Below are 25532 nucleotides of genomic sequence, written 5' to 3' on the forward strand. Positions count from 1 at the left end.
TGGGACTGAGATGCCCTCAGTCTCCTCATCTGTACAGAAGGAGCAGCTACCTTATAGGGTTGTTGTGAGAATACTCCTCCCTTGGGGATGGCTATCATTAGCAACAATAACAAGGACAGTAATAATAACTCTTGGTCTCCATCCTCTCTTGGGCCCATCCTCAAAGCCCCATAGAGTGCAGAGTAGCAGTGAAGGACTGGCAAGATGTGGGATACAGGAGTAGAGAGCCAGAATCAGTGAATTCCCATGCACTTACTGAACACCTAAGCTCTCAAGTTGGCAGGGCCCTCTTAGGGCCAGGGAGGGGAAGAAATGCTTTGAGGAAATAAAGGGGGAGGCCTAGAGCCCAGGGCCTGATTCCTGATTCAGTGCTCTCACCATCTTGTCTGAAACCAGAATAATTGTAAGAGCAGTAGAATAGCCAGGGAATTATTGCCCAATAGAACATGCAGATGGAGTACCTTGCCCGGGGTCAGATAGCCAGTTCATAATAATACCTGGCACTGACATTGCCCTTCAAGGTTTGTGAAGCACTGTACATAATGTCAACACATGGCATCCTCAAAACAACCCTGAAAAGAAGAAGAAGCTATTATGATCCCCATTTTACACATGAGGAAACTGAGACAGACAAGTTCAATGACTTACCAGAGCCACACAGTTAGAAAGTGTCAAGCTATGGTTCTAACTCAAGTCTTCTTCTCTCCAAGTCTCAGGGCTCTCTCCACTATGGTGCCAGCATCCCAGGGCTCATGGCGGACCAGGAATGAGAGCTTAGGTCTCTTCCATCCTTCTTTGGAGGTTAATGGTGAAAGACCACAGGACTTGTCCAGGTGTCTGTCAGGTGATCTGTCTAGTCTTCAGCTTTGCCATTAACTTGTTCTATGACCCTAGGCAAGTTACCACCCTCTCTGGGGCTCAGTTTCTTTACCTCTAAAATACAGCAGTTGAGTTAGATGATCTCTGTTAATTGATTTTCACACTAGGTCTGTGATTTCATTGTGGATGGAGTGTTGGGGGAGTTCTTTGGGGCCAGGAGAGCTGAGGTGATTTTCCAGGGCCACAGAACCAACTCATGTCTGAGGCAAGTCCTGAACCCAGGTCTTCCTGACTTCAGGGCCAGCTCTTGATCACTTTGATCTTCTGTCTCTCCTGAAAAAAAAAATTCCCCTGCCATTCTAGGACTCCTTCTGGGGCATCACAGATACCTTTCTCCCAGATCGTCACAACTTGGACTGACCAAGAGAGACGCTCTTCAGAGCAGCAGATGGAGTGTCAAGGGGAGTCCTTAGTTGGGGAGCCTTGAAGTTGAGGAGATCAGGGCCACCCAAGCTGGGCTTCCTTGAAGATCTGTCATCAGCTTGAGGAGGAAGGTTTTGAGGGGAGTGGCTTAGTTCAGAACACTTAGTGGTAGATGACATCTATCTTGTTTAACAAGATGTTGCTGAGAGATTTTTGTTCTCACAGTGCTGGGTTGTGGCGTAAGGACTAAGCCTAATTCCTTAGGGCAGTACCAGGACAGCTTTATGCTCTCCAGTGTATGTAAGGTTGGGGAGAGTCTTCCCCTGGTCAGTTGGAGCCCAGCTACCCCTACATAGACCAGAACCAGGTCTCTGACAATTTGTCTAGAGGACACGGCCTGTTTCTCCTTGGTCTCCAGGACCTCCTCCAGGAGGCTACCTCCAGATGAGTTGGCTGGGACTCAGAAGAATGGCCTCATGTACCAGGGGTTGTGCCTAGGAAGGAGGGCAGCAGACGACTTCTTGGCTTCACTTTGGCCATCTCTTCCCTCTTTTCTGGGGGTGGGGGAAAGGGTTTCTCCCTCTCCTCCTTTCCGGATTTATTGATGATTATTTTGCAGCAGAAACTCATCATGGAGACAGATCATAGGGGGCACACAGGTAACCTGAGGCAGCATGCCAAGAGGGAAATGGTAACATGAACTCCTGAAGAAACCCATGAACAGAGGGCACCTAAGGAAAAGTCATGGAAAAAACTCGTCCCCCTAACTTGAAGGGGCACCTAAATCTTGTCTTTTAGCCAGAGAAGATGCCCTGGACAGCTCCAGTCTTGGAGATGGCCTCCTGGGGGACCCTCCTGGGGCTCCCATGGCTAGAGAAGCAATGAAAGGTACCCAGGCCATGGGGAAGGAAGGGACTGGAACCCTGTCACATCCCACTTCTGGGAGACCCTCAAATGCCTTCTGTTTTCTGTACCTAATTAAAACCTCATGTGAATTCTGTGAGTTTCCCAAGTTTTCTGTGTGATAGAATTCTAGCTTACTCCATATTCAGCAGCTGTGTGGCACAACAGATAAGGGGACTTGAGTTCAAATATGGCTTCAGACACTTACTAGCCGTATGACCCAAATCAAGTCACTAAAACCTCTCTCAGCTTCAGTTTCCTTATCTATCAAATAGGGATAGTATCTACACTTACCTCCCGAGGGTTGTTGTGAGGACCACAGTGCCTTGCATATGCGAGGTGCTGTAGAAATGTCAGCTCTATTTACAACCTTAACTACTCGTGTGGAACCTGGAGACCTTGTTACCCACATTTGGTTACATGAGCTACACTTAAGCTGTGTTAGGACATGGTCCTAGAGTAAATTCCAGGTGGGAGCCTAATGTGCCAATCAATTAGTTGAGAGAGCTAGCCTCTAGGACGGACCTAGTCTGTCTAAATCCAGAGCCTGATGCCAAGAGCTCTCTGCAGAGAGCCAGAAAGTCAGAACCAGAGCCATCGAAACCTACGGGCTGTCCTGAGACAGGAGGAAAAGGCAGGAAAGATCTCTAGACTCAACTCTTTCTTGGGGTATGGGTGGGCATGGGGAATTGGAGACAGGACACTGCTGCCCCCTCGTGGTCGAACAGGCAAATTAAAGACTCTTTCTTACTGTAGCCTGTCTCCTACTCCTCACTCCCATCCCCTAGGACTAAGATCATGGAACTGAAAGCAGAGCTCATCTGGCTTAGTCCTTCACTTTACAGATGAGGAAATGAGCTCCAGAACGGGGAGGAACATCCCCCAGGCCCTCACAGGACAGAAGCTACTTGCATCCTCTTTGGGGATTTTCTTTGCATCTACCATGGAACCTTCAGAGGCTTAAGAATTACTTGTGGAACTGAATGGAATGGAAAAGTCTCTCAGGGATGGAATGAAGTCCACATAACTAGGAATATCAAGTGCTTCCTGTGTACCAGGCCCCAGCCAGGGACACACAGAATGATGGTGGTAGGGTACCACAGATACAGCAGCCTCAGGAGAACTGGGCTCTACCCTTTAGGAGTATGTCTTCTGTGAGGGTGGACAACACAGAATCTACTGACACCTCCTCTCTGGGCCAACCTCCAAAGTGTCCAGACTTGCTTCTGCCCTTTGTTCACCAGTAGCCGCTTTCTTACCCCAGAAAGTCTCTCCACTCCTGGGGTTGGACCTTCTGCAGATTGGTCAGTTGTTTCTGGAAGTTCCACTCGAAGAAAGGGCCAAGGCTGACTATGCACACTGCCTTCCTCTTGAAGCTCCAATACTGACTCCTTTCTCCACCATGATAATAGAAGGAACATTCTCCACTCCCTCCTTGGCTTCATTTCTTTGTTGCTTTCTCCCATGTCAATGTGTGCTCCTTGAGGGTGCCACCTGTCTTTCTTTCTGACAGCATTTGCAATTACAGGGCATAGCAGACCTCCTGGCAAAGAAAAAGCTACTAGTGAATACATCTTGAATTCACTTGAAATAGCAAGGAGCAGTAGCCAGCAAGGGGATTGTGGCTGGGAAAGATCCTGGGTGGTAAATGACGTCAGAGAGGAGTAGATCACCACAACTCTTGTAGGAAAAATGGGGAAGTGATTTGATTATGAGTCTCCAATGGGAAAGCAGGACTGAGAGGCAAAAGAGAACCCAGTAGGAGCGGAGGAGAATGAAAGGGAACATGGCTAGAGGAGTCAGAATGACACAGGGATACATGAGGTTCTGAGGAAACTCCTCGCTCATGGTCGGGATGGCAGTCGAGAGAGAAGGCACATGTTCAGTGAACCATTGAGGCTCCAGAGTATTTCAAAAACAATGTTATCAGACTATGAGTTTCAATGAGGAAAGAGACCCACAATACTGGAACAAATTTATTGTTAAGTTCAGTTATCTTGAACAGGATGTTCAGAAGACATTTTAAATTCAACAGTTCATCATCAGTTCAAAACTGAATTCATTCATTATGTTTCCACATAAAACTTTCCTCCCTCCTATTTTTCCTGTTATTATAGAGGATAACACCACCCTCCTAGTCCCTCGTCCCTCCCGAAGAGTCATCCCAGACTCCTCACTCTCTCTCATTTCACAAATCCAACATAATACCAAGGCCAGTCAATTTCTTCACAACATCTTCAATTATGCCACCTAGTCTCTTCTGATATTACCATGACTTTTATCTGGAGACATACATGCCTCCTGATTGGTCTGCTTATCTTATGTCTTGTCCCACTTCAATCCAACCTTCATTCAAATCTTAAAGTGATTTTTCACAAGTGCGGGTCTAATCATATCACTTCTGATTCAATAAACTTCAGGGGCTTCCTAATGTCTCTAATAAAAAACATAAAATATTCTGACCTTCAAAGTCCCTTACAATCTTACCTCTATCTACCCTTCCAGCCATGTTATACCTCACTTACTAAAATATGTTATTTAACACAGTAACTTTTTCTGGCTTGTCCCTAGAAAAGAAACTCCATCGCTCAGGTCTGGTTCCCTCTTCATCTCTAGGGCCTGGGTTCTTGGGCTCCCTTTAGAAGAAAATTAAAACCAAATCTTCTAAAAGCCTTTCCAAAAATCTCTTAATTCTTATGATTTCGCGCTATTCATTATTTCCTATTTATCTATTACATAGATAACTATGTACATACTGGTTTGCATGTCATCTCTTCATTTGAATGTCCTAGAAAACAAAGACTATGTTCTGCCTTTTGATCACATCAAATGAGCAGATGAAAATGGCTGAAACTAAGAGAATAGAAAAATTAATTGATGATCAAAGAACTAGATGTCCAGGGGTCACGAGCAAAGGAGGGTGGATAATAAGGTGATGCAAAGCCCTGCTTGTATTCCTGATGGATATGAGTGAGGGAACTGAGGGCAGAGGGCTGCCTAGATTTTTTGAAGCAGGCATCTATGCCAGTGCTGGATGGATTGGGATGTCTGTGGGCATGGGAGTGCAAAGTCCTGCCATATGGACCTACCCCTTTAAAAATCCCCAACAGACCAAAAAGGAAAAACATTTTTGATGAGGTGAGAAAATAAGTGTACAAGTGGCAAAATGTGCATGCCTGCAGAGGCAGGTAACATAGGGCAGACAAGAATGGTGTGGAGGATGCGCCTCCCATACCAGGCAAAGGGTAGTGGGCTACCTAAGATGCTTTCCTGGACCCACCCCTTTGGAGGATCCCAAGGGAGCAGGCAGAAAAGACATTCTGAGATGTCTTGTTTTTGTGACTTGGGGTCCTCTGCAGCAAACCTGCCAATAGTCCTGATTCACAACCATTCTGCCAAGAGATCCTCATGTAGCCATGGGGGCAGCTGGGGACCAGGGAGGCCATGGAAAGCAGGGCTCATTCCAGTAAGGGTCAGATAATTAGATGCCTCCTTGGGGAGAATCAGTCATTCAAAGTGGAGAGGGCAGTCAGTGTGTGTGTGTGTGTGTGTGTGTGTGTGTGTGTGTGTGTGTGTGTGTGTGTGTGCATGCCGTGTGTGCGCGTGTGTGTGGAGGAGGGTGCCAGCTTTTATGGAAGGTTATGACCTCCAGGTGGGAGGACACCAGGAAGCACAGAGACACCTGCCAAAGTCCATACCCTGAGCCTTTTGGTGAACGTAGTCTATGAGGGATGGAAGTCAAGCTGTCTTGTCACTTGCCAGGCAGGCCGTCTTGGGCTGTGGCAGACTGCTGGCTGGAGCATTTTTTGGCCCTCATCTTTCCCAGCAGTCTCCTGTGACAGCATTGCCCCTGGTTAGAGTGCAGGGAGAGTTCCTAGTCAGATGGTCATTCCCCTCCCTGCCGTGGTGAACGTCCCCTGAGCCCTTCCCACTTCAGTCCCTTTCCATTGTGGCTGAGGTGGTTTTCTGACACCTGGAATCCAAGAAGACCTATGGGGGAAGGGGGAGACAGCAGGGCTCAGGGAGTCAGTAGTCAGGCTGAAGTCTTCGTGTTGGTCATGGCTGCCAGTAAGACTGCTGGCATGGGGTGTTGGCCCCACTTCCTTGGACCTCAGGCGGGTGATACCCAGAGGCTGCATGTCGGTGACTTGGGTCATTGGTGCCATGTGCCCATTCCTTCTGGAAAGTGTAGTTTGGTTCTTAGTCAACATTCAGTGACCTCACTAGTTTTCTCAATAGTCTATATTAGAGTAATGTTGGAAATGTTGCCTCAAATACCTCCACTCATTTCCTGGTACTTTCTGTGTTCTTATGGATCATTTCGATGCTCTGAGGGTTTAATACACAGAGTTAACATGACATTGCTTCACATCAAGACTCCCCTTCCCCTTTTCCCGCCGTGTTTATAATTCTTTCATGGCCACTGATCATATCAAACATAGAAGTGGGGTCATCCATATGTCTGTGAACAGGAGAGACTTGTTTGTTGATGTCCTTGGTAGGCAAGTGTTTCAGCAGATAGATCACGAGGCTCATGGTCACAAAGGTTTCTGTTTAAATTTCACTTCAGACATTCAGTAACTCTGGGATTTTTGAAATTTCCCTTAACCTGCTTTCTTCCATTTTCAATCGTGGAACAATATTGAACCTACCTCCCAGGGCAGATCAAAGGTGATAATGTGCCCAGCACACAAGGGTTGTATAAATGTTAGCCTTTATTATTTTCATGGGTTTTTCTAGTCATTCCAGTCCTTAAAGATATCTCTTATTTTACTTATTACTTCAAAACAATTGTTGTTAAGATGATAGAGATTCATAGCATTCTTCTAAACTTTTCTTAGAGGCAGCAAAGTAGTTCCATGTGTATGTCTTTCTGTCTGTATGTCTGTATGTCTGTATAGTTGATTACTGATGCTGGCTTCATCATCTTTCAGGCCATTTTGTTTTTTCTCACAGATACAGATAAACACACACTCACACACACACACACACACACACACACCATTCCTCAAGGCTACATTGGAGATGAATTCTTTCATATTCCTAAGAAATATTCAATTATTTAAACTTTCTTAAGTAATGTATTTTCTGACAGGGAAATGAAAGAAAATGGAGCAAGATATAAGACATGACAAGACAACTTCACTTTTATGACTAAATACATTGCAAAGCTGTTCCCCTGAGAGATGGACCGCACAGGGGAAGGATCAGGTTCTTGAGACCCAGAGGACATTGCTGCCCCAGAGGTCAGGAGGAGGGAATGACTGAAACACTGAAGATCCTGGGTTAAGAGGTCAGCTTTGAGGACCCAGGAAAGGCCCTTTACAATGTGTGAGCAAGACTGTGCCCACAGTGACCTGAGAAGTGGATGCTCCAGGTTCCTCTCTAGTGAACTGGGGCAACAGGTGCTCAGGAGCAGGAGGGAGTGCAGGAGGGTCCACAGAGCAGGGAGGTGCAGGAAGCAAGTTGGCAGCAGGAGGCCTGGCAGGAGAGGATCCCACAGGTCACAGGCTTGCAGCATACATGCACGCACAGAGCAGGTTTGTAGCAGACAGGCACACAGCAGACAGACTGGCAGGGGCCAGGCACATAGCTGGTGGCAGCTCTTCCCCCTTCTACTGTAGAGCGAGCCCTTGCCAATCCACCTACTGCCAGGCTGTTCCCTGCAGCCAAACCTGCTACATCCCTGTTTCCCATAATCCTGGGCTCGACAACGAAATGCATCCATCCAGATGCGTAATAACCTTTCTATGAGTATGTGGAAGTCACTTCTGGTTGGGAGATGGCTTCTTGTTCAGTGCTGTGTTGGTGAATTTTAAGCCAAGAGAATAGTGGCCTGATGGGCAGGGCAGGTGAATGGGAGTGTACAGGACACAGTGTGGGTTGGAGAGGATGTGTCAGGGCACGGCTTGGCAGGACCATGGGAAATGTGTGCATGGTATGGTGATCTGTCTGGACACTGTCTCCTGTGGCCTGGTTGGCTCTGAAGCCTGTCCTGTGTGGACTGAGGATAAAGACAAAAGGCACATGAGAGGCCAGAAGGTGAGTTGATGTGGTTTATTGCCAGGAGGGCTCATGGCCTGGGCCATGCCCACACATTTTGAACCTAGAGAGAGCCTGAGAGCTGCAGGCAGTGCCAGAATGACAGACACTGAGTCAGGTGCATGGCAAAGCAGGAGCCATGGCTGGGGTCAGCCATGGTTTGGAGGGGGCCTGGCATGGGCCTGGGGAGGGTGCGGTACTTGGTGCAGCTGGTTATTTGTGGCCTGGTTATCTCAGTGCCTTTGGGGTTGATGCTGCCAGTTGTTCAGGCTGATGTTTGGAGAGGGATCCAGGAGGCCTGCAGAAGTTGGGCAGAGGTGGAGGCTCAGCACCAGAGGGAGAGGAAGAGAGAGTACCTTGTGGTCAACAGCAAGGGTTTTGGCCACAGGTGGTAGGGCAGCAGGCAGGTTTGCAGCAGGTGGGGCGGCAGATGAGGGACACAGAGGAGGAAGGGCGGCAGCAGGTGGAGGTTGGACAGCAGGAGGGTACACAGCAGCAAGAGGAGGAAGATGTGTTGGTGCAGCAGGAGGGTGTGCAGGAGAGAGGCGCACAGGAGGTGTTGGGTGGGCTGCACACAGGCCGGCAGACTAGGGACACACAGCAGGGAGGGCGGCAGCAGCTGGGCTGGCAGCAGGAGGACACTGGACAAGAGGTTGTGGTCCCACAACAGCTGAGCTTGTAGCACACAGGGACGCGGAAGCAGGACTGCAGTGCACAGACAGGCACACAGCAGGGAGGGGCTTGGCAGCTAGATGTGTGGCAGCAGGATGGGGAGCAGGAGGAGGTGCAGACAGGCTGACAGGGGCTGGGTTCACAGGCTGTTTGGCAGGTGGCGGGCACGCAGCAGACTGGACGGCACAGCAGGGTCAGGGGGCAGGTCGGTGGGCAGCATGGGGCTGGGCAGCAGCAGGGGCTGCAGCAGCTGGGCTCACAGCAGCTCTCTGGGCAGTCATCCAGCTGCCAGGAGGAGCCTGTGCAAGAACTGGGCAAGCAGACGTTGCTGCCACAGCTCCTGTCACTGGAGCAGACAGAGACAGCTGAGTTTGTGGGAACACAGGACCCAGAGAAGCAGGTGTTTGCCATGGTGGGAGCAGCTGCGTGGGGGAGCGTTGGGCAGCAGAGAGGGGCAAAGGGCTGTGAGGGAGGGGCTGCTGCAGGTAGGATCTGGAGCCTCACTGGGATTGTGCTTGTGGGTCTGTGTGTGTGTGAGGCAGCTGGGGGCTGTGTGTGAAGGTGGTGTAGCCCGGTGGGCTTTTATATCCCTCCTGCAAGAGGATGTGCCCAGGGGAAAAGATCCTGCTTCCCTGTTGTTGTTTATGGCTGGCTGCTTCCCTCAGAGCCCATCATTAGGTGATGGTGACATTGTGTAGGAGATGACTAGCAGCCCATCACCATCTCTACCTGCATGCTTGCATGTCCATGTGTTTGTGCATGCATGTGTGTGTTGCTTGTGAGCATACACGTATCTAGGCATGCTAGTACTCTGAGGTAATGGTGTCCTGACTCGAATTCTCTTGGGTTTCTGCAGCCAAAGCTGAGGTTGAAAGGAAGTCAGTGGTTTGGCTTCATTTGAATGGAAGGAATGGCCAAGGACAGAATGAATGGGGGGCACTTGCCTGAAAGTGGCCCATAAGGTGGTCACACTGGCACATACTGGGGTTCTGTGACATGAGGCAGCAAGACTGGTGACTAAGGTGTTCCCCCTTGTGTGGTCGGGTACTCTTTTCTGAATGAGCTGGATCGCATGCAAAGAGGACCTGTAGATCTTTTCAGAGACCATGGAGGGGAGGCATTGCTTGTTCCAATGTCAAACTGGTGGGAGCGTCTCTGGGATGGGCATTCTAAGGCACATGTCCCAGGAGAAGCCTGGCAGAGGAAGCAGCATTGATATGGGAGAGAATCAGAGTGCAGATATCCTGTATGGACTCTTCAGAGCTTTCTTGCATGGATGCTGGCATGCCTGTGAGTGCTGGGACACCAGCGTTTGCCATGTAGGTTGTAGAAGGGCAATTGACAGAATGCCCAACTCTTCTCAGTCAAGGGAAGACAAACCCTCAAGCAGTCAGGTAATGCAGGGGAGGCATGGATGGTGTGGAGGATGCACCTTCTATCCCAGGCAAAGAGCAGTGGGCTACCTAAGGCATGTTCCTGTACCCACCCCTTTGGAGGATCCCAAGGGAGTAGGCAGGAAGGACATTCTGAGATGTCTTGTCTCTGTGACTTGGGGTCCTCTGCAGCAAACCTGCCAACAGTCATAATTCACAACCATTCTGCCAAGAGGTCCGCATGTGGTCATGATGGGCAGCTGGGGACCAGAGAGGTTGTGTAATGGGGTCTCATTCTAGTAAAGGTCAGATAATCAGATGCCTCCTTGGAGAGAATCTGCCATTCAAAGTGGAGAGGGCAGTTTATGTGTGTTTGTGGGGAAGGGTGTCAGCTTTCATGGCAGGTTTTGGGCTCCAGTCTGGAGGACACCAGGAACCACAGAGGGACCTGCCAGAGTTCATACCTGGAGCCTTTTGGTGAACGTAATCTATGAGGGATGGAAGTCAGGCTGTCCTGTCACTTGCCCGGCAGGCCCTCTTGGGCTGTGGCAGAATGCTGGCTGGAGCATTTTTTGGCCCTCATCTTTCCCAGCAGTCTCCTTTGACAGTATGGTCCCTCGTCAGAGTGCAGGGAGAGTCCCTTTTCAGACAGTCATTCCCCTCCCTGCCATGGTCCCCTGAGCCCTCCCCACTTCAGTCCCTTTCCATTGTGGCTGAGGTGACTTTCACAATCCAAGAGAACCTATGGGGGAGGGGAGAGACAACAAGGCTCAGGGAGTCAGTAGTCAGGCGGAATTCTTTGTGTTGGTCATGGCTGCCAGTGAGACTGCTGGCATGGGGTGTTGGCCCCCCTTCCTTGGACCTCAAGCAGGTCATACCCGGAGGCTGCATGTCCATGATTTGGGCCATTGATGCCATGCGCCCATTCCTTCAGGAAAGTATAGTTTGATCCTTAGGCAGCATTCAGTGACCTCACTAGTTTTCTTGATAATCTATATCAGAGAAATGTTGGAAATGTTGCCTCAAATGCCTCCATTCATTTCCTGGTACTTTTTGTGTTCTTGTGGATCATGTTGATACTCTGAGGGTTTAATACACCAAGTCAACATGACATTGCTTCACATCAAGACTCCCCTTCCCCTTTTCCCTTCATGTTTATAATTCTTTCATGGCCACTGATCACATCAAACGTATATCTGTGAACAGGTTTGTTGATGTCCTAAGCGTTTCAGCAGACAGATCACGAGGCTCATGGTCACAAAAGTTTCTTTTCAAATTTCACTTGAGACATTCAATAGCTTTGGGATTCTTGAAATTTCTCTTAACCTGTTTTCTTCCATTATCAATCGTGGAACAATATTGAACCTGCCTCCCAGGGTGCCTTTCATGATCAAAGAAGATGATAATGTGCCCAGAACACAAGGCCTGCATAAATGTTAGCCATTATTATTTTCATGGATTTTTCTACGTCATTCCTTGAAGATATCTCTTATTTTACTTATTACTTCAAAACAATTGTTAAGATGATAGAGATTCATAGCATTCTTCTAAACTTTTCTTAGAGGCAGCAAAGTAGTTCCGTGTGTATGTATGTATGTATGTATGTATGTATGTATGTATGTATGGTCTGTATAGTTGGTTACTGATGCAGGCTTCATCATCTTTCAGGCCATTTTGTTTTTTCTCACAGATACAGATAAACACACACTCACACACACACACACACACACACACCATTCCTCAAGGCTACATTGGAGATGAATTCTTTCATATTCCTAAGAAATATTCAATCATTTAAACTTTCTTAAGTAATGTATTTTCTGACAGGGAAATGAAAGAAAATGGAGCAAGATATAAGACATGACAAGACAACTTCACTTTTATGACTAAATACATTGCAAAGCCGTTCCCCTGAGAGATGGACCGCACAGGGGAAGGATCAGGTTCTTGAGACCCAGAGGACATTGCTGCCCCAGAGGTCACGGGGGAGAGGATGACTGAAACACTGAAGATCCTGGGTTAAGAGGTCAGCTTTGAGGACCCAGGAAAGGCTCCTTACACCTGACCAGGCTTTTATAGCCCTCTGCAGTGTGTGTGTATCTGCTTGTGTGTATGTGTGTGTGTTTGTGTGTTTTTGCCTGTGACACAACACAAAGGCTGATGCTGCCTGTGTTTTCTCTCCTAGCATCTCATCACAAGCTTTTGGGTTTCCTTCTCTGAGCAACAAAATTGTCCCTTGGGTCTGAGGCTCATCTGTGTCCTTCCAGAGGCCCATTTCCTCCTGAATCAGGATGCTTCATTCTATCTCCATCTCCTTTTTCCTGGCCCCTTCAAGAGTCACCTGAGTCTACAGCAATCACCAAGTGTCCAATGAAACTTCCAAAATCCAGAGCCCCAAGGACCTCTGCCATCATCCCTCCTCCCACTGTACAGATGCACATGGCCTCCCCTCCTCTTTCCCCTACCTCTCTTTCCCCCTTCTCTTCTCCCTTTCCCCTTCCTTCTTTCCTTCCCTGCCCTCCTTCCTCTTCCCTCCCCTTCTGCCTCCTTCCCCTGCCTCCTTCCCCCTCTGCTCTTCTTTCCAGGTTTCCTCTCCTATCATCACATTGCAGGTAAAGATGTGCTTATGACTTTCTAGACTTACCTTGCCTTTGCACTGTTCTGCACATACCCACCAAATGTCAGTCTAGATCAGTCAGCAAGCATGTACTGGACACCTACTCCCTGCCAGGAACTGGGTCATGTCCTGCTGACACAAGTACAAGACTCAAACAGTCTCTCTTCGCATGAAGCTCATCTTCCCCTGGAGGAGATAAAAAATGTATAGAAGGAAGAGTGTACAAGAGCCAGCTCAAACCACACTTCCCAGTTTTCAGCATGGGCAGTGACACCTTGGAAATTGGCAGCTACTACCAACCTGGACATCCAGGTGGCACCACAATGCCCAGTGTGCCAGGCCTGGAGTCAGGAAGACCTGAATTCAAATCCTGAGACTCTTACTGGTTTTGTGATCCTAGGCAAGCCACTTCACCCTGGTTGCCTCAGTTTTCCCATCTGTAAAATAAGTTGGAGAAAGAATATGGCAAACCACTTAAGTATCTTTGCCAAGGAAGTCCCCAATTTGGACCAGCTGAAACAACAAAGAACCACTCAGAGTCTGTCAAGGGGAGAGGAGTTGATGAGAGATGTTGTGAAAGTAGAAAGTGAAAAGGTTGGGGAGTGTTGGATCTTTTGGGTGAGGGAAGGAGTTGGGATTATAAACCTGGAATGCTGGAAGGAAGGCAGCTCCTTTGGCAGACATAGAGGAGAGTTTGGGAAAAGCTAGGGAGTGACCCATTGAGTTTGAGATGTCTCTGGGACATCTAGTTTGAAGTCTCCAATAGGCTATTGGGGATGCAGAGGAGAAATTGGGACACATACATGTTTTTCAGGGAGGTTGCTGAGAGAGAGAGACTATAAAGGGAAAAGAGAAGAGGGCCCAGCTCAGGAGCTTGAGTGGTAAGATAGTGTGATATCAATGATGAATTAGCAAAGGAGACTGAGGAGTGGGCTGACAGGTAGGAGGAGAGTGTCCTAAAACAGGGTCACAAAATCCTGAGATGAGATTATCCAAGAGGAAAGGAAGACCACTGAGATCAAATGGAGCCAACAGGTCAAGGAGAATGAGGACTGACCAAATACCATCAGAGTTAGCGATTAAAAGGTCATTAATAACTTTAGAGAGGGCAGCTTCGTTGAATGATGATGATGAGGCTGGAAGGCAAATTGCAAAGGACTGAGAAGTGAGTGAGAGGAAAGAGAGAAAAGAGAGTGGAGGAAGAGAGTGTAGATGGCCTGTTAGAGGAATTTGACTAAGAAAGGAAGGAGAGTAACTAGGGGAGGATGGTAGAATATAGTGAGAGGTTTTTTTAAAAAAAATTTTGAGGAATAGGAATAGTTAGACATGTGTGAATTCAGTGTGGAAGGTCTTAGTAGATACACGGAGGAGTTGACGATCAGAGATGATCCAACATGCTAGAGTAAACAGGAAGGGATGGGATCAAGCCCTCTACAAGGCAGAGAGGCTAGTCATGGAGAGAATATCATCTCTTTGTCAGAGATGGAGGGATGACAGATATAGAACATTTTTCCTTAGAGAAGGTCCTCAGTTGATAGAGACAGGAGGGCGAGGCATTAGAGAATTGAGGAGAAAGAAGAAGGTTTGTAATAATAGTTTATGTGTGAAGGGAGGATGGACTCAATTACGCTTTAGGAAGGCTATCTGTCCCCCATGTGAAGAATGGGCTCCTCTTTTCTCCTCTTAGACCCCCAGATTTCCTTTTCTAAAAAAGAATTGCATGATTTATTTATATCATCCTTTAAAAAAATTAAGTTCCAAATAGTCCAAATTCTCCTTCCTTCCCACCCCTCCCTTACCCCCAAGCAGTGGTCTCACTGGATCAGAGGCTATGCCCAGTTTTATAGATCTTCGTGTCTGGTTCCAAATCGTTCTCCAGTATCATTGAACCAGATCACTCTCCAGCAACATTTCATTATTGTCCCACTTTTCCCCTCCTCTCCTCCAGCATTTGTCATTTCTGATAGATGTGAGGTGGTACCTCAGAACTGTTTTAATTTGCCTTTTTCTAATCAGTAGTGATTTAGAGCATTTTTATATAAATATAAATAGCTTTGATTCCTTCTGAAAAGTGTCTGTTTCTATCCATTCACTATTTGTCAATTGAGGGGTTGTTCTCATTTTCTATAAGCCACATTTCCATAAAAAGCAAAGAAAGTAAAAAAGTTTGATTCAGTTTTCACCCAGAGTGCATTAGTTCTGTCTCTGGAGGTTTGGCTTATTTCAAGATATTTTAATGAAAAACTTCCCCAGTATTGAGATCCAAGGGCAAAATAGAAATTGTGACTTGCCAAAGGTCACGCAGCAAGTAAGTGTCTGAGGTCAGATTTGAACTTGGGTCTTTCTAACTTTAAGTCCACTATATCACCTAATTGCCATAAGACTCAATAGAAGTTTGAAAAGTTAAACACTAAAATTTAAGGATTTAATTTAGAGCCTAGACATAATATTTCAAGAAAAAAATCTACAATCATTTCCTGAAGGAGACCTTCAAATGAAAATTTCCAGGAATATTATGGTCAAATTTTAGAGCTTCTAGGTCAAGGAAAAGATATTACAAGTAGCCAGAAAGAAAGAATTTAGATATTCTAGAGTGTCATTCAGGATCACACAAGATTTAGCAGTTTGCACTTGAAAGGAGTGGAGGGTATAAACAAACCAATCAACAATGGTTATTAATCAGACATGGTCAGTGAACAGAGTCAAGAGAACTTGAGAACAAATCCACCCTCAGAAACTTACTAAGTGTGTCACTTAATCCAGTTTGCCTCAGTGTTGTCATCTGTAAAATGAACTAGAGAAGGAAATGGCAAACCACTTCTGTTTTATTGCCAAGATAACTCCAAGTGGGGTCACAAAGAGTTGGACATGACTGAAAAATAAATGAGAATTGTCTTGTGTTTGAATGTAAACTTTTCTATTCAACTGTAGCTTTTTTCATTATGAATGCTTGAATGTTCTCTCATTAAATATCCATTTTTTTCTCTCCTGAAGGTTTATTCCCTTTTGAGTAGATGATTCTTGGTTGTAATTCTAGCTCCTTTGACTTCTGGAATATCATATTCCAAGCCCTCTACTCCTTTAAGGTGCAGACGGTTAAATCTTGTATGAGCCCAACTGTTACTTTCTAATATCTAAATTGTTTCCTTCTGGATTTTTACAATATCTTCTCCTTGACCTAGAAGCTCTGAAATTTGATAATAATATTCCTTGAAGTTTTCATTTGGAGGTCTCTTTCAGGAGATGACTGGTGGGTTTTTTCAATTTCTATTTTGCTCTTGGATTTAAATACTGGGGAAGATTTTCTTGAAAATATCTTGAAATATGATGTCTTGGTTCTCTCTCTATTTTTGTCATCGCTTTCAGGTAGTCCAATAATCCTTAAATTATTTCTCCTAGATTTATTTTCAATATCAGTTGTTTTTCTTATGAGATTTTTTTTCATTTTTTGACTTTATTTTATTGTTTCTTATTGTCTCATGGAACCATTACCATCCACTTGCCCAATTCTAATTTTTACAGAATTATTTTCTTTATTGTGCTTTTGTACCCCTTTTTTCCATTTGAACACTTTTTCTTCCAAAGGAATTCTTTTCTTCAGTGAATTTTTTTACTTCTTTTACCATTAGGCCAATTCCTTTTTTTTAAGGTATTATTTCCTTCAGTATTTTTTGTCCCCCTCTTTTACCTAGCTGTTAATTCTTTTTTCATAATTTTTTGCATCATTCTCATTTCTTTTCCCAATTTTTCCTCTACCACTCCTATCTTGTTCTTGAACTCTTCTAAGAATTCTTATCAAGCTTGTATCCTTTTAGCAGTTTTCTTGGATACTTTGCTTGTACCTATTGTTAGGTTGCCTTTTGTGTTTGTGTTTTGGTCTTGCCTGCCACAGCCTTAGTTTTTATGATTGTTTGGTTTTTTTTTTTACTCATTTTTTCCAGCCTACTTCTCGACTTTGAACTTTATGTAAATGTTGGGTTCTGCTCAGCTGGGGGTGTGGTGGCACTGTCTCAAGTGTCAAGCTTTTTCATGCTGTTCTTTTCAGAACTAGTTCTTGGGGGTCTGCAAATTTTTGTTGCTTCCAAGCTGGTGTGGTCTAGGAAAAGGTGTGGTCACTGCTCTTCTGCTTTATGCTCTGGTCTTTACTCAGGAAGGGCCCCTGATTTCCTGAGCTTTAAGAACTAGTGCCTGCTTTGCTTGCAACTGGGACCAGGGCACCTGCTCCCTTGTGAATGACTTGCAGTACTTCCTTCCACCCAGAACTGTGTATGGGCAATTGAGTTGACATCAGTGCCAGCTGCACTGAGTGCCAGTAAAGGGTCCCCTGTAATCTCTTCCTGACCAATTGTCTTACTGTCTCTGGTCTGAGAGCTTCTGAGGTTGCTGCTGCTGGTGTCCTCTGAGGCCCCCTGCTGGTCCTGCCTCTGCTTGCATTCTGGACCAGCCCCAACCGTGGTATCACAGATCTCTTCCATTGATGTCCTCGGTTGTCTTGGACTGGAAGAATGTCAAACTCTGACCTTTTGTTGGCTTTGCCACTCCAAAATTTTACTTGGGGTTTGTCTTAATGTTGTTTGGAGAGAAATGTTATAAGAATTCAGCAGTTACTGTTTATCCTCTGCCACCTTGGATCCACCTCCCCTCATTCCCTGTAAAGTGTAACTCCTTCCACTTCCCAGTGCAAGACTTGACTTTGTATTAATCTTATGTCTACTTACATTTGTCATCTCCCTTGAAGAAATGGAACCTCTATAAGGGCAGGGCCTGCTGAACCACTTTGGTCTTTTCAAGACTTGTCTCCAAGATAGGACCTGACCCATAGGAGGGTCTTAATCAGTGCTTGTGTATTGATTGACTATATACCTCTTGACCACATTATTACCTCCTCACCCTGGAGGGGTACAGGCATTTTTATGAAAAGAAATTTAGAGTGCATTCCAGTGAAAGATGAGAGGAGATATATTACAACCAAGAGGTCATATATATTTATCAGGAAGTGAATATCAGTTTTTGCATCCTGCCTTAGTCAAAGGAAAGCTTTCTGTGAGAGAGGAGAGCTGTTCTTAAGTGAGGAGCCATTATGAGGACTGAAGTTTTTGACAGTGAGGGTTATCTCTCTAAATATTTCAAGGAAGTCATTTATGGAAATGAGCCACTAGAATGATGTGTCTCTTTTGTGTGTCCAAAAAAGCCTCAGAATTGGATTGGTAAAGCTGATCTAGTGGGCCAGGGATAGCAACTCTTTGTACTGAAAAAGGATGGTTTCAACTCTAAATTTTAAAGGAAGTATGCACAGCAGTGCCTTGCACTCACCTCCTGCCCTGCTCAATACTGAAAGGAAACATGGCACTCTTCGAGGATACGTAGTCTCCTACTCCCTCCTTGTGGTTCTAAACCCTTTGGTACCCTTGAAATTCCCAGCATGTGAAGAAAGAAACTGGAAAGTAGTATAGCTCTTAAAGGAAAAGCTTTGAAACTTGTGGAAGTGAAAGAAAAGATTTAGAAATACATATCTATGTAACAGAATAAATTAATTTATTAGCTTGATATTGCTTCTTGCCAAGGCAGACTCCAACAGTAAATGTGCAATACGACCAACCATCCAGAGATGAGACCCACCCTCAGATGAGGTGGATAATGAGCAGTGCCAAAGTGGCTGCCCATAAGGATATTTGCTCCTGCTTTGTGTTGCCACTCAAGACATCCAGTGTTCCAGGGGATTGGCAGAGCTGTGGTCACCATGACTCCAGGCAGGATGTTTCCTGTCTCATCTCATTAATCTCTAAGTGGATGGCCTGTTCAGCAGGAGCAGGAGAGGGCACAGGTGGGTCTGCAGACCAAAGTTGTATAGGAAGCTGGCTTGTAGCAGGAGGGGACCCCACAGGCCACAAGTTTGCAGCACATGGGCACACACACAGAGGGTTTGCAGCAGGCAGACTGACATGGACTGCGCACACAGCAGGCAGACTGGCAAGGTCTGAGGACATAGCAGGCCGTGCTACAGGGATTAACCTGGCAGCAAGGAGATTGGCAGGGGCTGCCTCCACAGCATGAGGGAGAGCAGCTACCAGCTCCACAGACTGCCTGGCAGCTGGTCACCACAGGACAGGCTGGGCGGCATAGGAGGACCACACATGAGGGCAGGTGGCAGCAGGGACGGGCACAGATGGGCATGGCGCAGGTTGCCTGGCAGCCAGGGGAGCAGCTGATGTGACACATGGTATCTGAGGTGAGTGGGATTGTGGGAGAGGAGCAGAGGAGGAGGTTTGGCTTTGGACAACTTCTTCCCCCGCTGACCAGGCTTTTATACTCTGCAGAGTGTCACAGCCACATAGTAGCTTTTCTTCCTTCTTCTTGTTTTCTCCATGTTCCCTCCCAACACCTTATTAACCTGACATGTACCATCCTGTGAGAGGTGACTCATTTCACCAAAATTGACTGTTGAAGATAATTTGCACCTCCATTTATCAGCCTTCATTTCCTGGGGAAAGGCTATCTAGGTTCCAGGACCTCTTGTATATTTGTACACTGCTGGTAAGAATTGTGCGAACTCTTTTTTTTAAAATGAAGTCTCCACTATCTAAAAGAATCCAAAGACAATCCTTGGTCAGACTGAATGGCCATGGTTCAATACGTCCCCTATCCACTGTCACACTGCCCCTAGTCCTCATTTTTTCAAACAATTCAATTCCTTCATTTCGTTTGTTTTTTGGTCACCAAATGTTTATTTTTTTCTCCTTCCCTCCTACCTCCCTCTTGCCCATGAGAAAAAGGGAAGAAAGGAAGAAAGAAAGAATAAGTCAGGCTGTCAAGAGGAACCCCTCTGTCATACATTTATAGCCAAAGATAACAAATTCCCATGGTGTTCAGGTATGACAACGTGTTCCCCATGCTATGCTCTAATCCATTCTCTCTCTCATTGTTCCTCATGAGCCCTCTTGGATGATGTTTGTTGATGTAGTTGATAATAAGTCTTACATTTTCCTTAAATGTTTTTATTCATAATATTGATGCTCTGGGATAAGCTGTGCTCCTGATTTGGCTAGCCTCCCTCACTATCACTTCAGAGCAGTCTGCCCGAGTCTCTTTGAAACTCTCTCTTTTTTTCTTCCAACACAATAGTGTTCCTCCACATCGTATGGTATAGTCAGTCCAGTCATTCCCCAAGTGAAGGTGCCCCCTTAATTCACAAATATTTTCTGCCACAAAAGAACTAGTATACATGTTTTTAATGTGCAGGACCTTTTCCTCTTTCTTTGAACTCTTTGGGGTATAGGCCTAGCAGTGATATAACTAGGTCAAGGGGCATGCACAGGTTAGTAACTTTGAGGATAGTGTTCCAAATTGCTTCCCAGAATGCTTGTATCCATTCACAGCTCCTCCAAGCATGCCATCAGTATTCCTATTTCCCCACATCCCCACTACCACTTGTCATTTTCCTTTTTTTATCACATCTACCAAAACTGATGAATATGAGGTGGAACCTCAGAGTTGCTTTAATTATCTGTTCTCTACTAATTCATAATCTGGAACACTTTTAAAAATATGGCTACAGAGGCAGAGCCAAGATGGCAGAGTAGTCGTATGGACCTGCATTATCTCTACTCCCATAGCCCATAACATACCTGCAAAAAATGACTCTAGACAAATTCTAGAGAACAGAAGTCACAAAATGACAGAGTGAAAGAGATTTCCAGCCCAAGACTATCTGGAGGGCTGACAGGAAGGGTCTGTCACACTTGGCTTGGAACAAAGCACAGCCCAGCCTTGGTCATGCTCCACAGCTTGGACAGGACTGGACCAGGCTTCAGAATCGTGAGCAGTAGCTGTGGTTTCTAGATTTCTCAACCCACAAATGCCAAAGACAGCTTCAAAGATCAGTGAGAAAGCTCTTTCACCTGGGTGAGGAGGAAGCAGGGTCTGGCCCTAGCCCTAGGCCCAGGTTGGTGGCAGCCACTGCTACAGCAGTTTCCATTTTGGGAACCCTCTGTCTAAAGTCCCTGGGGGAATTGTGCAGCTGATCTGCGTCTCAGTCCTGAGTGGCAGCCCTGGGGTAAGAAAGAGCGCTGATGTGATTGAGCTGGCATCGGCTCTAGAGATGGAACCCTTATCGCAGATCCTGGGCAGAAAACTTGTGGTTGTTTGCAGACCAGAGCACAGGTCAGGAGAGGAATAAACTCCTCTTCCTTGATTGTGCCACCTTGGAGGAACTGAGAACTTAGAGATCCCTGAAGATACTCTCCACTTGACAAAAGACTCAAAAGTCAAGTAACAGGCTGGGACAATGCCCAAAAAAGAGAGAAAAAATAAGACTATAGAATTTTACTTTCTTGGTGAACAGGTACTTTCTTCCATGCTTTCAGATGAGGAAGAACAAAGCTTACCATCAGAGGAAGACATAAAAGTCAAGGCTTCTGCATCCAAAACCTCCAAAAAATGTTCAATGGGCTCAGGCCATGGAAGAGCTCAAAAAAGGATTTTGAAAATCAAGTAAGAGAGGTGGAGGAAAAATTGGGAAAAGAAATGATAGCAATGCAAGGAAATCATGAAAAGTAAGACAACAACTTGCTAAAGGAGACACAAAAAATCCTGAAGAAAATAACACCTTTAAAAATAGACTAACACAAATGGCAAAAGAGGTCCAAAAAAACCAATGAGGAGAATAATACTTTTAAAAGCAGAATTAGCCAAATGGAAAAGTAGGTTCAAAAGCTTGTTGAAGAAAATAGTTCTTTAAAAATTAGAATTTAAAAATTAAAAATTAGTTGGAAGGTAATGACTTTATGAGAAAACAAGAAATTACAAAGCAAAACCAAGAAAATGAAAAAATAGAAGACAATATGAAATATCTCAGTGGAAAAACTACTGCCCTGGAAAGTAGATCTAGAAGAGGCAATTTAAAAATTGCCTGAAAGCCATGATCAAAAAAAGGCCCTAGACATTATCTTTCATGAAATTATCAATGAAAATTACCCTGATATTCTAGAACCAGAGGGTAAATTACATATTGAAAGAATCCATTGATCACTTCGTGAAAGAGATCTGAAAAGAAAAACTCCTAGAAATATTATAGCCAAATTCTAGAGTTCCCAGGTTAAGGAGAAAATATTGTAAGCAGCCAGAAAGAAACAATTTGAGTGTTGTGGAAATACAATTAGGTTAACAGAAGATTTAGCAGCATTTATATTAAGGGATCAAAGCACTTGGAATATGATATTCCAGAAGTCAAAGGAACTAGGATTAAAATGAAAAATCACCAATAATACTTCAATGGGAAAAGTGGTCATTCAATGAAATGGAGGACTTTGAAGCATTCTTGATGAAAAGTCCAGAGCTGAATAGAAAATTTGACTTTCAAACACAAGAAGCAAGAAAAGCTTGAAAGGTAAACAGGAAATAGAAATCATAAGTGACTTATTAAAGTTGACGTGTTTACATTCCTACATGGAAAGAAAGTATTTGTAACTCTTGAAACTTTTCTCAGTATTTGGGTATTTGGAGGGATTATGTACATATAGACAGAGGGCACAGGGTGAGTTGAATAGGAAGGGTTGATGTCTAAAAAATAAAATTAAGAGGTGAGAGAGAAATATGTTGCAAGGAGAAAAGGAAAAATGGAAAGGAGCAAATTATCTTTCATAAATGAGGCAATGGATGGGAAAAAGGGGGAGGTGAAGGGAAAAACTGAAACTTACTCTGATCATATTTGACTTAAGGAGGGAATAACATGCACACTCAATTTGGTATGAAAATCTATCTTACACTACAGGAAAGTAAGGGAGAAGGGGATAAGTGGGGTGTGGGGGGAGGATAGAAGGGAGGGCAAATGAGAGGAGGGAATAATTAGAAATAAACATTTTTGGGGAGGGACAAGGTCAAAAGACGGAATAGAATAAATGGGGGGCAGGATAGAATGGAGGAAAATATAGTTAATCTTTCACAACATGACTATTATGGAAGTCTTTTGCATAACTGCACATGTATAGCCTATATTGAATTGTTTGCCTTCTCAGTGGGGATCTGTGGGGAGAGAGGAAGGGAGAGAAGTTGGAACTCAAAGTTTTAGAAACGAATGTTGAGAATTGTTTCTGCATGTCACTGGGTAATAAGAAATAGAGGTAATGGGGAATAGAAATCTATCTTGCCCTACAAGAAAAGAGAGAAGATGGGGATAAGGGAAGGGAGGGGTGTGATAGAAGGGAGGGCAGATTGGGGGGAGGGCAGATTGGGGGAAGGGGTAATCAGAATGCACAGTCTCTTGCAGTGGGGGGAGGGGAGAGATCAAGTGAAAATTTGTAACTCAAAATCTTGTGGAAACGAATGTTGCAAACTAAAAATAAATAAATTAATTAAAAAATATGGCTACAAATAGCCTGGGTTTCTTCTCTTGACAGCTACCTGGACAGTAATTGGAAAAAGAGATTGTTGTCCCAGACTAGAGAAATTTGGGGTGTCTGTCTTAATACGCTTCTGGAGAGAGAAGAGATCTCCTACCTTCAGAATTACTTGATCATGCCTACCCTGCCCTTCACTAGTCTTTAGGGCATGGTAGAATGGCATGCTTCCTGCATTGCAAAGATGGAATAGACCCCAGATCACATTCTCCAGGCCACACATCACCTGGATATTTTTTATATTAGAAACAAATCACACATGCCTCTCTTTGAGGTGCAAATCCTTTTTTATTTCTTTTTTATACTATTTTCCCCCAAGACAATTTTTAGCATTCATTTTCTTGAGATTTTGAGTTCCAAAGTTTTCCCTTCCTCTCCATTTCTTCCACAAATGGTAGACAATATGATATAGGTTGCATATATGCAATTATTTAAAACATATTTCCATATCAGTCATAGCTGTGAGAGAAGAAACACGTCAAAAGGGAAAAAAATATTAAAAAATAAGTGGAAAAAAGTATGCTTCAGTCTGCATTCAGAGTCCATCACTTCTTTCTCTGGATGTGGATAGCATTTTCCATTATGAAGTTTTTGGGTCTGTCTTGGATCATTGCACTGCTGAGAAGAAGTGAATCATTCATAGCTGTTCATCACACAATGTTCCTGATAGTGTTTTCCTGCTTTGCTCATTTCAGTTTGCATCAGTTTGTGCAAGTCTTTCTAGGTTTTTCTGAAGTCTTCCTGCTTATCGTTTCTTATTGCACAGTAGTATTCCATTACTTACATATAGCACAACTTGTTCAGTAATTCCCCAACTGATGGGCATGTCCTCAATTTCCAATATTTTGCCAGCCTGAAAAGGACTACTACAAATATGATTGCACCTGTAGGTCCTTTTCCCTTTTTTTTGGTTCCTCTGGGATACAAATATAGTAGTGGCATTGCTGGGTCAAAGGTTATGCACAATTTGGTTGTTTTTTGGGCATAAAAACACATACATCTTTTCACAGAGCTGGACTTTGAACCCTGGTTTTCTGAAATCCAGTCTCCTTTCCATTAAATGGTTCTGCCTTCTTCCATCAAGATGTATGCAGGAGTAACTGAGCTTTTCAGCTGGAAGTGAGATAAGATGTCAGCTCAAACTAGGAGTGAGACAGAATCTGCTCTCAATATGCTGTAAAGGTTAGGCAGTGGAAGTTAAGGTACCTGAGGGTGTGGCTTCCTGCATGGGTGTGCAGCTGTGGCACAGTGTCCACCATCCAAAATCTTTCCTGAAGTGAGTGATCTTTCCCTCCTTTGCAAACCCATAGCATTTATGAAGTGTTATTGTCTTTAGATCTAAGTCTTGGGAAGTGTGGCTGTGGGGAAGAAAAGAACAGAATCTCTTTATACTCTAAATGCAAAATCTGGTTTTCCTGATGGAAGATGCCAAAAGGTCCAAAATTAGCTTGAAACTACGAAAAGTTTTTAATCAGCTGAGAGAAAACATACAAGAAAGTGTTACTGAAAAAAGCCTACAGCAAGGCTCTAGAAGGAGAACTGGTGATATAAATGAAAGCAGCAGAAAGATGGCTGAAGTATTTGTGTGTTGCTTTTATCCATGTGTCAAGGCTTATAAAAGCCTCAGAATGGATGGAGTTGTCCAAATGGAAGTCCTTCCTTGGCTCTGCTCCTGAAAGTTCTGCCAACTCCAGACACCCTGGGTCACACCAGCTGTGCCACAAACTGCTCTGTGCCCATCTGCTGCAAGCCTGTGTGCTGTATTTGTCCCTGCTGCCTCCTGACCGCCTGTGTGGCCTGCTGTGCCTCTCAGCATGCCCTGTGCTGACCAGCTTCCAGGCAGTCTATGAAGCTGGCAAGTGCTCCCCCTCCCACTGTGGAGGCAGCCCCTATCAGACCCCCTGCTGCCAGGCTTGTCCCTGTAGCCTTGGCTGCTGTGTACCCAGCCCCTAACAGTGCACCTGCTGCCAGACTGGTCCCTGCAGCCCAACCTCCTACATCTCTTCTTGCCATAAGCCTGAGCTGGGCAAAATAAATGTATCCATCTAGAGGCATAACAGCCCTTCTATGAGCATGTGGAAGTGACTTCTGGGTGGGAGCTAGTCTCTTGTCCAGTGCTGTGTTGGTGAATGGAGGGGAAGATTTTAAGCCAAGAGGATAGTGTTGTGGTGGGCAGGGTAGGTGGATAAGAGTGCACAGGACACAGTGTGGGTTGGAGAGGATGTGTCAGGGCATGGCTCTGCAGGACCATGGGAAAGTTTGTACTTGGCATGGTGGTTGGTCTGGGCA

The 25532-nt window shown here is 45.1% G+C and overlaps 1 protein-coding gene across 1 annotated transcript; it reads right to left on the minus strand.

The window, feature by feature from the left end:
- Window positions 1–8184: 8184 nt before the first annotated feature.
- On the minus strand, window positions 8185–9270 carry LOC140523510 (uncharacterized). Its single transcript, XM_072638343.1, has one exon. The coding sequence runs from the start codon at window positions 9268–9270 to the stop codon at window positions 8551–8553; it is 720 nt and encodes a 239-aa protein (XP_072494444.1). The 3' UTR covers window positions 8185–8550.
- Between the last annotated feature and the right edge of the window lie 16262 nt (window positions 9271–25532).

Source organism: Notamacropus eugenii, chromosome 2 (genome assembly GCF_028372415.1).
Source record: "Notamacropus eugenii isolate mMacEug1 chromosome 2, mMacEug1.pri_v2, whole genome shotgun sequence".
In the NCBI taxonomy this organism is placed as follows: Eukaryota; Metazoa; Chordata; class Mammalia; order Diprotodontia; family Macropodidae; genus Notamacropus; species Notamacropus eugenii.